Here is a 12077-nt window from a genome sequence, read left to right on the forward strand (position 1 = left end):
TCATTCAGTTGCATCATGGTGAGAGCCGCTATGGTATAGCAGAACTCCCTCTCTTTGGAACTCCCTGCCTATTGACACCAGGCAAGCACCTTTGCTGTACTCTTTTCAGCACCTCCTAAAAAAAAAGGTTTTCGCTTTTTCAAACAGAATGTCAGCATGAATTTCAGTCTGGTTTTACAGTGGTGCCTCGCAAGACGAAAAGAATCCGTTCCATGAGTCTCTTCGTCTTGCGGTTTTTTCGTCTTGCGAAGCAAGCCCATTAGCGGTTTAGCAGATTAGCGGTATTAGCGGCTTAGCGGGCTTAGCGGCTCGGCTGATAAGCGGCTTAGGGGATCAGCTGTTAAGCGGCTTAGCGGATCAGCTGATAAGCGGCTTAGCGGCTTGGGAAAAAGGGGTGGGAAAGGGGAAAAAACCCCGCAGGAACTCGCAAGACATTTTCATCTTGCGAAGCAAGCCCATAGGGAAATTCGTTTTGCGAAGCACCTCCAAAACGGAAAACTCTTTCGTCTAGCGGGTTTTCCGTCTTGCGAGGCATTCGTCTTGCGGGGCACCACTGTATTGTTGATTTTCATTACATTTGAAGGTTATAGATGGTTGTTTTCCAGCATTGTTTTACTGGTAATTTCCTTGTTGCATTCTGAAACAGGCAGGCACTGTGGATTTTAAAGCTGTCATTTTTAATTACTACCTTTTGATGTACTGTTATACCTTGGGTTACAGACGCTTCGGGTTGAATGATTTCAGGTTGCGTACCACGCTGAACCCGGAAGTACCGGAACAGGTTACTTCCGGTTTTCAGTGCTTGCACATGCACAGAAGCGCTAAATCACACTTTGCGTATGTGCAGAGGCGCTGAATCACAGCCCCCGCGTGCACAGATGCAGTGCTATGGGTTGCGAACGTGCTTCCCGCACGGATCACGTTCGCAACCCAAGCGTCCACTGTAGTCTTATCAGATTTTATGCTGGTAGCTGCCCTGGGCACCCTTCAAGGAGGAAGGTGGGATATAAGTTTAATAAACAAACGAACAGACCAGGAAATAGGTAGGGCAGTTTTTAACAGCAGATTCAAGTACCTCACTTCTTAGAAATGACTCTTAATTCATGCCAGATGGTTAAATTATAGGATCAGGGGCCCAAAACAGTTGGCAACCCTTTTCTAACTCTCCAGTCAACCTTGATGCTGCCTTAGTATGCTTGGACAGGGTTCACCATCTCAGCCTAATGTACCTTGCCATCTCCCCCTTGATTCTCTTCTGTGCATTTCAAGTTATAATAATAGCAGACTCTCAAAGGAACAGCTGCGAGGATGGGTGGAGAGAACCTGCATACACAGTCTCTCTCCCACGCTAGTGCCAAGTCATGTTCAGTTAAATGGGACAGCAGCTTGATGGATGAGAGAAGCAATGGCCTAGGTGTTCACTGAGTAAGGCCCATCACTCTGGTCTGCTGCGACGGATACCTGGCGGCCTAGATGCAGTGCCATAATTATGTATTGATTGGTTAGAGCGATGGATACAAATCAGAGAAAAATAAGTCTGGAGCTTCTGCTATCAGATGCAGTTAAAAGCTCTTTGTTAAAGTTGACTGTCCTTCTTTGAAGGACAATTGGCCTTCTTAATGTCCCTCTGAGTCTTCATTTCCATGGCTCTCAGACTGCACATGGAAGGTACCGTATTTTTCGCTCCATATGACACACTTTTTTCCTCCTATAAAGTAAGGAGAAATGTTGAGTGCGTCTTATGGAGTGAATGGTGCTGCGCAGAGAGGTAGAGCTGCGCAGCGCCCCTTCAGCCACGCGCCTGCCTGGAAGCCGGAGGAGGAACAGAAGGGTCTCCTTCTGTTCCTTCTCCAGCTTTGCTTGAAGGGGCGCTGCGCAGTTCTCCCTCTCTGCGCCACCTCTCCTTCGCAGGAGAGGCGCTGCACAGAGAGGGAGAACTGCGCAGCGCCCCTTCAGCGACGCTCCTGCCCTGGCTTCTGCCTTAGCTGCATGCAGCCTCTTAAGGCAGGGGGAGCCTTCATCCCGCTGTCCTGAAGAGGCTTGGCGCAGTTATCCCAAAAGCCAGAACAGCCACACAGTAACCCCGGGAGCCAGATCCCTCTTGCTGTTCTGGCTTCTGGAATTCAAAATATTTTTTGTTCTTGTTTTCCTTTCCCCCAAACTGGGTGCATCTTATAATCTGGTGCATCCTAGAGAACGAAAAATACGGTATACCTGTTTAGTTCCAGCTGGGGGAATCTGAGCAAAAGAGGCACATTAGTTGGGGCGGATCTCCTGCGTACTCCCCTTCCCCCTCGTTCTTCATTCCTCAGTCCAGCTTTGGTTCTGGAAGTGATACCAGTTAGAGTAGATGTGCTTGTGAGCAAAAAACACAGTGGGAAAGTCAGTGTCAGGTGCAGAAAGGCTCCAACTTCCTATATTTGTCTGTCCGTTTTAGTCACAAAATGTAGACCTCCATTGCCAATTTTCATTGGACCATCGGGGCACGCACAGATTTAAGTAAATGGATCTACTGCTGTTGCATGTTTGGATCTAAATTAGAAGGGCTCTGGGATTTTTGATAGGGAGAGGTAAGTGTGGAAAGGGTTCCACGGAGTGAAAATTTAAAAATTATGCAATTTTTCATAGTAACGATCCTTGAAAAGAAGTCTGAGATACTTTATGGACTATTATTGCTCAATCTGTGATATCAAAAATATTGAGGAGAGATTCTAGGAGATGCTTCTAGCCTGCGAGTTTAAAAGATCTATTTTTCAATCTTTAAGATCTGCTTCTTAAAAGCTTGGAGACTAAGCTCAGAGCAAATAAGCATATTTTATGGGCCTCAATTAACATGTACGGTTTGCATGTGTTTTGAAAAGGAAATGAAAAGCAATTTCCAGAGAGGTCTCTAAATGTTGTTGATTATCCTTATAATTAGCTCTCTGTTAACGACTGATTTCCTCAGAGGCCTGGTTCTGGTTTCCTTGATGCCGACCTGAGAGAGATTTTTATACTTTCTTTATTTGTTGGTTCAGACTGAAATGTGCTTTCTGCCTTAAGCTTCGAGGATAGATGGGAAAGAGCTAGAATTATTTGCCACAACAACAACAACCATCCCACTGTAAATTTCACTAGGTAACTTTTGTCCAGCCTTCTGCCTTAAACTAAGCTATTATCTGGGGAATGATTTTCTCTGTAAGTTTATGCCATAAGAACTTCAGAGGCTTAACAGTCTCAAGAGCACAGTTGGCTCATATTCAGGAAACATCTGTTCTATATAGCTCTTGTTCGTGTATTATTCCGTAGATTCATGTTAAAATCCTGACTTTTATAAGTTTCTGGTATTCAGAATCGCTGAGATACTGGAAGCAGAAAGGCAAGGAAGAGGATGGCCGGCAGTGTTTTTATATGTGTGTGTATATATATGTGTGGGTCAACTCAGATTGAACAAACCAATCACTTGAGGATTCCATCATGGGCATAGATAAGATTCAGGATGCCATCAAAACCAATGTTTTTGAAACCTTGTGGCTCATCTCTGTGTCTGTAAAAATGTCTGGGTGGTTTTTCGTTAGGATATTCTACATTCAGAATCTTAACTCTTCTCCCGCACCTTCTGTGTTTCCCTGTGTCCTAGGTGGAGTACCAGTGTGATGGATTTCTGGAGAAAAACAGAGACACTGTACATGAAGAACAGATCAATATACTGAAGGCCAGCAAGGTAAACTCTGAGATACCAGGGGGCGGAATAAACTTAAAACTGACATTCCAGCATCACTCATGGTTCCCTCTTAGCCTCCTCTTCTTGCTTCCCATCCTTAACGATTCGCTTAAGATTGAATTGTGGAGAAGAAGTGTCCATCTTGGTTTCATTAAAATAGTGCAAGGTATCATTGGCATACTACAATCTGCAAGAGTCCTCATGGGGGTAGAGGGCTCTTGAAGAGCTCACAATGACCAGATGTTACCAAATATTAGCTGATCCCCGGCCCCAAGGCAGCCAAGGGATGTACATTAACATTCTAGTTGGTACTTGTAAAGGGAATTGGGGTTGCTCGTGCGTAAGTGGCCGCTGCTCTAAGCAACGTTGTCTGGCTAAATCTTTCCCTGGCTGGACAGCCCTTTCTCCGTGGCTGTGTCAGTCACTGGCAGAATCCGTCAGTGGGCGTTTCCTGAACTTCTTCCAGCATAAAAGCTCTTTGACACCAAGTCGCTGCCTAGCCTCCCTATGCGGAAGTTTTCTGTGCAGAGTGGGCGTGGCCAGCGGAGGTCCTAGGCTCTCCCCGCTGATCTCTGTGGAAGAGTCTTGGAGCCATCTCTCCGAAGTCCTTCCCTGCTCCCCCTTCTTCCTGGTGTCACACTGATTTCCTTCCTCAGAGGAAGTGTTCCCTCTCTCCCTACTGGGCCCTTCTCCTGCATCGCTAGGGAGCCTTACCTCCACTCTTGGCTCCAATGGCAGTTCCCTGACAGTACTCTTGCCTCCTGCTGTGTGGGTTCCTTGTTGCAGCTAGATCCTTCTGTGTTTAGCCTTCAGTTGTTGATACTTTATGTGGGGTGATCCTTGTATATGTGGGCAAAACAATTCAAATTCTCAGTCCATCATGCTGGGTGTCCCTCCAACCAGCCCTGCCTGATTCGATTGGCCTAGGCCATCATGGGGCAACACTCTCAAGGAACACTGCGATGCACCTCCTCAGATGGCAGGTGGAATAAACCACCAGTAGCTTTCCCAGTGGTGGTAACCAGTGGAAACCCCAGTAAGGGGGCATTTCAGAAGGATGGAATGGAGCCAAACTGGCACAGGACCACTGCCACAGGGCTCTAGAAGCAACAATGACTTTGCGACTCCATCAAGCCCTTTGCTGCTAGCCAGTGGTCCTCAATCTTTTTTCCCTGGGCCACACTTTCAGAATGAAAATTTGCTCGTGCGTGCCACACTGAATTTTTTTACTGGTAAGAAATGCATTGGAAAACAGAAAGATACGACTCCTAGCAGGGCTTGATTTATAATGCAGAACGCAACTGCTTTATAATATGATCATGGGACTTCCAGAAAGTATAAAACAAAATAGCTACATAAGGACATGAATCCATCCCAAAATATAATTATAAATGGGCCTCTTAAGTATGTATATAAATTCAATGAAGGGTGTGAGTTTGCAGTATTACTTGATGTTCTTGCTCTCATTTTGAAAAGATATCTGTCCATATTCTATATACACTGTATATTTTTTTAAAAAATGATACTGCTTAAACCCCTATGGCTACAGTTAGAATTAAACATGTGTGTGTGTGTGTGTGTGTGTGTGTGTGTGTGTGTGTACACACATGTGCAAAAACTGCAAAACTCAGCTGTTCAAAGCAAGATTGCCATAAACACCCTAGTGAGCCACAAGCCATGTGTAGTAAGCCTTTGCATATTTCCCCTCTTTTGCAAATAGATTCCCCCCCCAAAGGAGTACATGAGTTGAATGCTTGTCCCCTAGAGCAGTGGTTCTCAACCTTGAGTCCCCAGATGTTTTCGGCCTACAACTCCCATGAGCCCTAGCTCACAGGACCAGTGGTCAGGGATGATGGGAGTTGTAGGCCAAAAACATCTGGGGACCCAAGGTTGAGAAAGGTTGCCTTGGAGGTATGTGCTCCCCTTTCATCTGCTTTCAGTGGCTGTTCTCCCAGAGAAATTCAAGGGCAAAGGTCCAACCAGAACTCCTGGAAAATCAGCCAGACTGGGAGGGAGGGAGGGAGGCAGCAGGGGCAGCGAAGAGCTTCCCCCAAAGAGATTGGGACACAAGGCAGACTGGAGCAGATAACACAGTTTAAATGGCAGGTTAATTTCACTTTATTGTTAGGATTCAGGTGCTCTGAGCTAGAGGAGCATGGAGCAGATAAAAAGAGCCCAAGAAGGAACACCAAAGCGTTGGTGCGATATTGTGAACAAGATTCTATTCCAGTTAGCGGTGTGCGAGTTAAACAAAAACCTTTCTTGCAGTCTTGCAGCTTCTGGCTGGTCAGATTTATTACTGTTACTATGAGCTGTGGTGAACATCTTTCTCCTGCGCACAAAACAGTGGCTCTGCTTCTTTAGGTGTATTAGTACAGATGGAATGAAGGGAGGAGAGGAAGGCTTTTTGCAGATAAAGGAGCCTTTCTTGCAGATAAACTATGGGCCCTGTTTGGTCCTTTCAAGAAGCAACTCAGTACAGGAGAGATGTTTGCTCTGTTGCAGGAGACAAAAGGACTTAAAAATAATTTTTAAAAGCTGCTATCCTAAACACACTGGGTTGAATTCAGAGTCACACCATTTCAAAGGTTCCATCTCTGCAAACATTGCAATGTGCCAAATAGAACAATCCTCACTGATCACTGCAGATGGTGACAGCAGCCACGAAATTAAAAGACGCCTGCTTCTTGGGAGAAAAGCAATGACAAACCTTGACAGCATCTTAAAAAGCAGAGACATCACCTTGCCGACAAAGGTCCGTATAGTTAAAGCTATGGTTTTCCCAGTAGTGATGTATGGAAGTGAGAGCTGGACCATAAAGAAGGCTGATCGCCGAAGAATTGATGCTTTTGAATTATGATGCTGGAGGAGACTCTGGAGAGTCCCATGGACTGCAAGAAGATCAAACCTCTCCATTCTGAAGGAAATCAGCCCTGAGTGCTCACTGGAAGGACAGATCGTGAAGCTGAGGCTCCAATACTTTGGCCACCTCATGAGAAGAGAAGACTCCCTGGAAAAGACCCTGATGTTGGGAAAGATGGAGGGCACAAGGAGAAGGGGACAACAGAGGACGAGATGGTTGGACAGTGTTCTCGAAGCTACCAACATGAGTTTGACTAAACTGCAGGAGGCAGTGGAAGACAGGAGTGCCTGGTGTGCTGTGGTCCATGGGGTCACGAAGAGTCGGACACGACTAAACGACTCAACAACAGCAACACTTTCAATTGTCCTGCTTTTCCCCATCTGAGCACACAGCACAAAAATTGCAGTAAAACATCTCTGAAACACTTCCCCCACCACACCCTCGGAAATAGCCAGGCATGCCACAACAGGGAGTAAGTTAAGGGCTGAGCGCTGCTTTCTGGCCCCACAATCTATTGCTCTTGTTTTGAAATAATACTTGTGATGCAAGGGGCCTTGGCGTGCTTGAGTGCAAACATCTCTTTCATGTCAAAAGTGTTCATGTTCATGTAGAAGACGTGCACCTTGCGATGCTCCTGGGGGAGAAAATCCTTGGCGTTGTTTTTTTCCGCTGGTCTCAAATTCGCGCCTGGTTGTTCGTTATGGGAAAGCTGTGTGTCGCTTCCACAGTAATCTGGCTGCTGCCCTGCATGTGTTGCTCCAAAGGGGAGAAGGAACTGAAATGTCAGAAGAGTCCCTGAATAGCAGCATAAATTCTTTACTAACATAGTATTGTAGAATCACATAATTGTAGAGTTGGAAGGGACCACCGGGGTCATCTAGTCCTTCAATGCCAGAATCTTTTCGCCGAACATGGGGTTCGAACCGCCAACCCTGAGATTAAGAGTCTCGTGCTCTACTGGCTCAGCTATCCCTCAGATAACAGGAAGCTCCACCTAGTCCAGCTTTCTGATTCCACAGTGGCCAATCACATGCTCCTATGAAACCCACAAGGAGGGCAATTACCACCTCCCAATGTTATTCCCCAATATACTGCCTCTGATGTTGTCAGTAATATATCCATTGTTACCAGTCACCACTGACAGACGTCCTCCATCAATTCATAGTACATCTTGTGGCAGTAGCAAATTCCATGGTTTGAACTATGGGCTTTCTATTCTGAACTATGTGCTGTTTTAACTATTTGCTCTGTTACTCTTGCACGAGGTGAGAAGCTAGAACTCAGGGCTCCCTCACAACGGCCCTGTCAGGTAGGTGAGGCTGAGAGATAGTGACCATGTCCTGTAACTAGACCTCCCTAGCTTATCTGAAGCTGTTAGCCCAAGAGAAGCTTGCTGGAGGCAGGAGATAGGCAGACAAAAGGATTCTGTGGGCGGCTGTGATTAAAATAAAGCCCAGCAAGCATAAAACAAACACAGAGTCCTGCGTCAGGCCAGATGATGATAATACCATGCAAACAGATCCTTCCCTCAGTGGGATTTTGGCAGATATGCAAACAAGGTTCGGCTAATTAATCTCCAAGAGGAACTGACGGAAAATTACAGTCCCGTCTTAATAAAGGCAGTGCAAAGGAGATTCTGCTTTTGAAGTTCCTTGTAGTTCTGATATGCATCTTGGGTCAGTGTTTTGAAATGGGGCTAATGGCATTTTTGTGTGTGACAGAAGTGCTGTGAGGTAGAGAGTTTGGGGGGGGCGTGTCTGGGCTGTGCTTGCTGAAAGTAAGTTCTTCTAAATTATCTTCAATGTGTTTAGCCTGTGAAAGTTTTTCAAGTGTTTCCATGACGGCCAGAACTCTTCAGTAACTTTATCTCAAAACTATCTTATAATTGTGCATACCTGAAAGAGAGAGAGAGAAAAAAAGACATAATAGAATCTTAAGATTGTAGAGTAGGAAGGGATCTTCGCAGTCATCTAATCCAATCCCCTGCATTTCAGGAATCTCAACTAAAGAATCCCAGACAGGTGTCATTCAACCTCTGCTTAAAAGGGAACCTCTGCTTAAAATCTTCTTATAAAAATCTCCGAGGAAGGAGAGCCCACGGCTTCCTGAGGGAATCTATTCCACTGTCAGAGAGCTCTTACTAGCACAGCGGTACCTCGGGTTACATACGCTCCAGGTTGCATATGCTTCAGGTTACAGACTCCGCTAACCCAGAAATACTACCTCGGGTTAAGAACTTTGCTTCAGGATGAGAACAGAAATCGTACTCCAGCAGCGCGGTAACAGCAGGAGGCCCCATTAGCTAAGGTGGTGCTTCAGGTTAAGAACAGGTTCAGGTTAAGAATGGACCTCCAGAACAAATTAAGTACTTAACCTGAGGTACCACTGTAATATCCAAGGCAACACGATGACCAAATACAAAGATAAAATATGTATCATTGTATTTGGTCATCGTGTTGCCTTGAATATTACTACTATTGTTTGCAACACAGGGGTTATATTGTTTGGTTACTTGTTGTACCAAAGAGCTCTTACTGTCAGAACATTCTTCCTGAAGTTTAGTCGGAATCTCCTTTCTTGCTACTTGAAGCCACTAGTTCGAGTCCTACCCTCCAGAGCAGGAGAAAACAATCTTGGAGTAACGTCTTCCATGTAGCAGCCCTTTAGATACTTGAAGATAGCTCTCATATCTCTTCCCACTGTCCTCTTTTCCAGGCTAAACATGCTTAAACTCAGTTGCTGGAGCACGAGACCCTTAAACTCAGGGCCATGGGTTGGAGCCCCACATGGGGCGAAAGATTCCTTGTGTTGGAGGGGGTGGCCTAGATGATCCCCATAGTCCCTTCCCACCTTTCGATTCTATGATCTACTTCCCTCAGTCAATTGTTACTGTGGTTTTCTAAACCTCAGCCTTGTGGAGCAGAAGGTCTTGGGTTGAATCCTTGGGATCTCTATGGAGGGCTGAGGAAAAGACTTCTGCCTGAAACTGTGTAGATTGGGGGGGGGGGGTTCCCATCAGGTGGTCTGCAGCAATGTGTGTAAAAATACAGGTAAAAGTCACACAGCACCTAGCACAGAGCAATTACAACTGGCAGAAAAATCATTAAGTCGTCTGCCAATTCAGCAATTTCCCAGGGGTCTGTGGAGGGGGGGAAATATTGGGGAACCACAGGTGCGGACGATACTGAGCTAAGCAGACAGGTGGTCTTGTTGCAAGGGTATATGGAATACCTGTGGTGGTCTTGCCACAGTCTGGCTTGGTATGAAGCAGCTTCTTGCATTCCTAAAATGTTCGCCCCCCCCCCCCTTCTTATATACTGTGGTCTCAAAGGAATTGCACCACCAAACCAGCTAGCAACAATTTATTTTATTATTATTTTTTAAAAAAAGGAACCTGCTTAACATCAGGTCTCCTTTGGCTCTAAGAGATACAGAAAAATATTTAATTGCATTTGATATGGCAGTTCTCACCGGGCTGCATTTAGCATAGCACTGTTTAAAAACTTTGCCTTTCAGCGAGGGCTCTGAGCGTGCCTTTGCTGACCAGGAGGAGCCAAGCCTGTCTTCCTGACTGCCGTAGCAAGAGCACTAAACAGTCCAAGCCTTTCTTCCTTCTTTGCAGTACCCCATGGTAGCCGACTTGTTTCATGATGGGAAAGACACCGCCCCGGCTGCTGCGACTGGAAAAGGAGCTTCCTCGAAAATCAATATCCGCTCTGCCCGTCCAGCTGTGAAAGCAGCCAATAAGGAGCACAAGAAAACAGTTGGGCATCAGGTAGGAAATCGTTCTCACACACACTTGGTGGAACTTTTGCGTTCTCATTGCAGCATTTGTACTCTTTATAGGGACACGGGTGGCGCTGTGGTCTGAACCACTGAGCCTCTTGGGCTTGCTGATCAGAAGGTCGGCGGTTTGAATCCCTGCGACGGGGTGAGCTCCCGTTGCTCTGTCCCAGCTCCTGCCAACCTAGCAGTTCGAAAGCACGCCAGTGCAAGTAGATAAATACGCACCACTGTGGCGGGAAGGTAAACGGAATTTTTGTGCGCTCGTCACAGTCCTCCGTGCACCAGTGGCAGTTTAGTTCTGCTGGCCACATGAGCCAGAAAACTGTCTGTGGACAAACGCCGGCTCCCTTGGCCTGAAAGCGAGATAAGCGCTGCCACCCCAGAGTCGGTCACGACTAGACCTAATGGTCAGGGGTCCCTTTACCTTTTTTATTCAATTTAAGTTCCAAAAGAAGGCTTCTCTCAGGCCAGAATAGCTATCAGTCCTTGCAGTTATTTAACTTAACAGCCGTCTGTGGTTCAGTGAGCCCCAGATTCTGTCTTCCACTCTTGCGTCTGGTATCCTTGCCAGGTGGGTTTTGCAATATTTGGGCCAGATCCAAACATGATGTTGTGCTAGCAGAAACCATTGCAATTTGTCCTGCTAGCGCCATGCGACTTTCTGCCCTCTTGTTCCCCCTGCTTCCCTCTCCAGGGAGAGATGGTTCTGTCTGGCAAACATAAATGCTTACTCTTGACAGAATGAACACTTTAGCATGGTGTTGAATTGCACCCTATTGTATTTATTTAAAATGCCATATGCACTGTTTTCCTATTAAAATATCCAGAGCAATTTGGGCAGGATCCTGCCTAGAGGCAGGAGCATAGAATCTGATGTCCTTTGGGTCCATTCCTCCCTTGCTGTTTTGTGATGTTAAAAGGCCAATTCTCTCTCTCTCTCTCTCTCTCTCTCTCTCTCTCTCTCTCTCTCTCTCTCTCACACACACACACACACACACACACACACACCATTCCTAAATCTGTGAACAGCCTCTGCTGAAAAAGGCTTGCATTTGAGGAGTTGTGAAGCAAGCAATTTGTGTCCGTGACACTGCGTCATTCACACATGCTGCAGCCACGAGGCAGTGACCAGGATGGGGCAAACTATTCACCTCCCCCTTTTACACGTGTTTCCATGTGCATGTTCCTCACTTGACTGCAGTGTCCAGAAGAGTGGGCAAGGCTTCACAGGTAGAGATGCTACGCTCTAGGGCTGAGTCATCTCACAGATTTAGCAGTTGCTCACAGTGGCATAGCGTGGGTTGTCAGCACCCGGGGCAAGGCAAATAATTTGTGCCCCCTAACCCTAACCCCCAGATGTTGCGCCCGGTGCGGCCAGCCCCCCCTGCACCCCCCACGCTACGCCACTGGTTGCTCATTAAGTGCAATCAGGTGTAGAAATAGAAAGTGATGTTACACCCCACATTATGTCATCTAATTTCAGGAATGGTTTGTCTTTTTAATTGTTTCTTCCAGTTCCGTAACTCCTTACATTTGCTCATGGAGACCCTGAATGCTACCACTCCCCATTACGTACGCTGCATCAAGCCAAATGATGAGAAGCTTCCTTTCAGGTAAGTACGACAAGACAAGAACATCAATAGGCTGAAGTTAAGCAGACCATGAGATAGTTGATGTCTGACTGTCAATTGGTGTTGTTTGTGCCCCACCCATCTGACTGGGTTG

General features: G+C 46.3%; 1 protein-coding gene across 3 annotated transcripts in view; it reads left to right on the forward strand.

Annotated features, from left to right (window-relative positions):
- The window catches only part of MYO5B (myosin VB), a 295897-nt gene that overhangs the window by 191026 nt on the left and 92794 nt on the right, over positions 1-12077 (forward strand). For all 3 annotated transcript variants that reach the window (XM_081929539.1, XM_081929540.1, XM_081929541.1), the window contains exons 14-16: positions 3620-3703; positions 10189-10341; positions 11868-11965. In XM_081929539.1, the coding sequence (XP_081785665.1) occupies positions 3620-3703; positions 10189-10341; positions 11868-11965 (335 nt within the window). The remainder of the gene's footprint in view (positions 1-3619; positions 3704-10188; positions 10342-11867; positions 11966-12077) is intronic.

The sequence above is a fragment of the Podarcis melisellensis genome (genome assembly GCF_964234715.1).
Source record: "Podarcis melisellensis genome assembly, chromosome: 11".
In the NCBI taxonomy this organism is placed as follows: Eukaryota; Metazoa; Chordata; class Lepidosauria; order Squamata; family Lacertidae; genus Podarcis; species Podarcis melisellensis.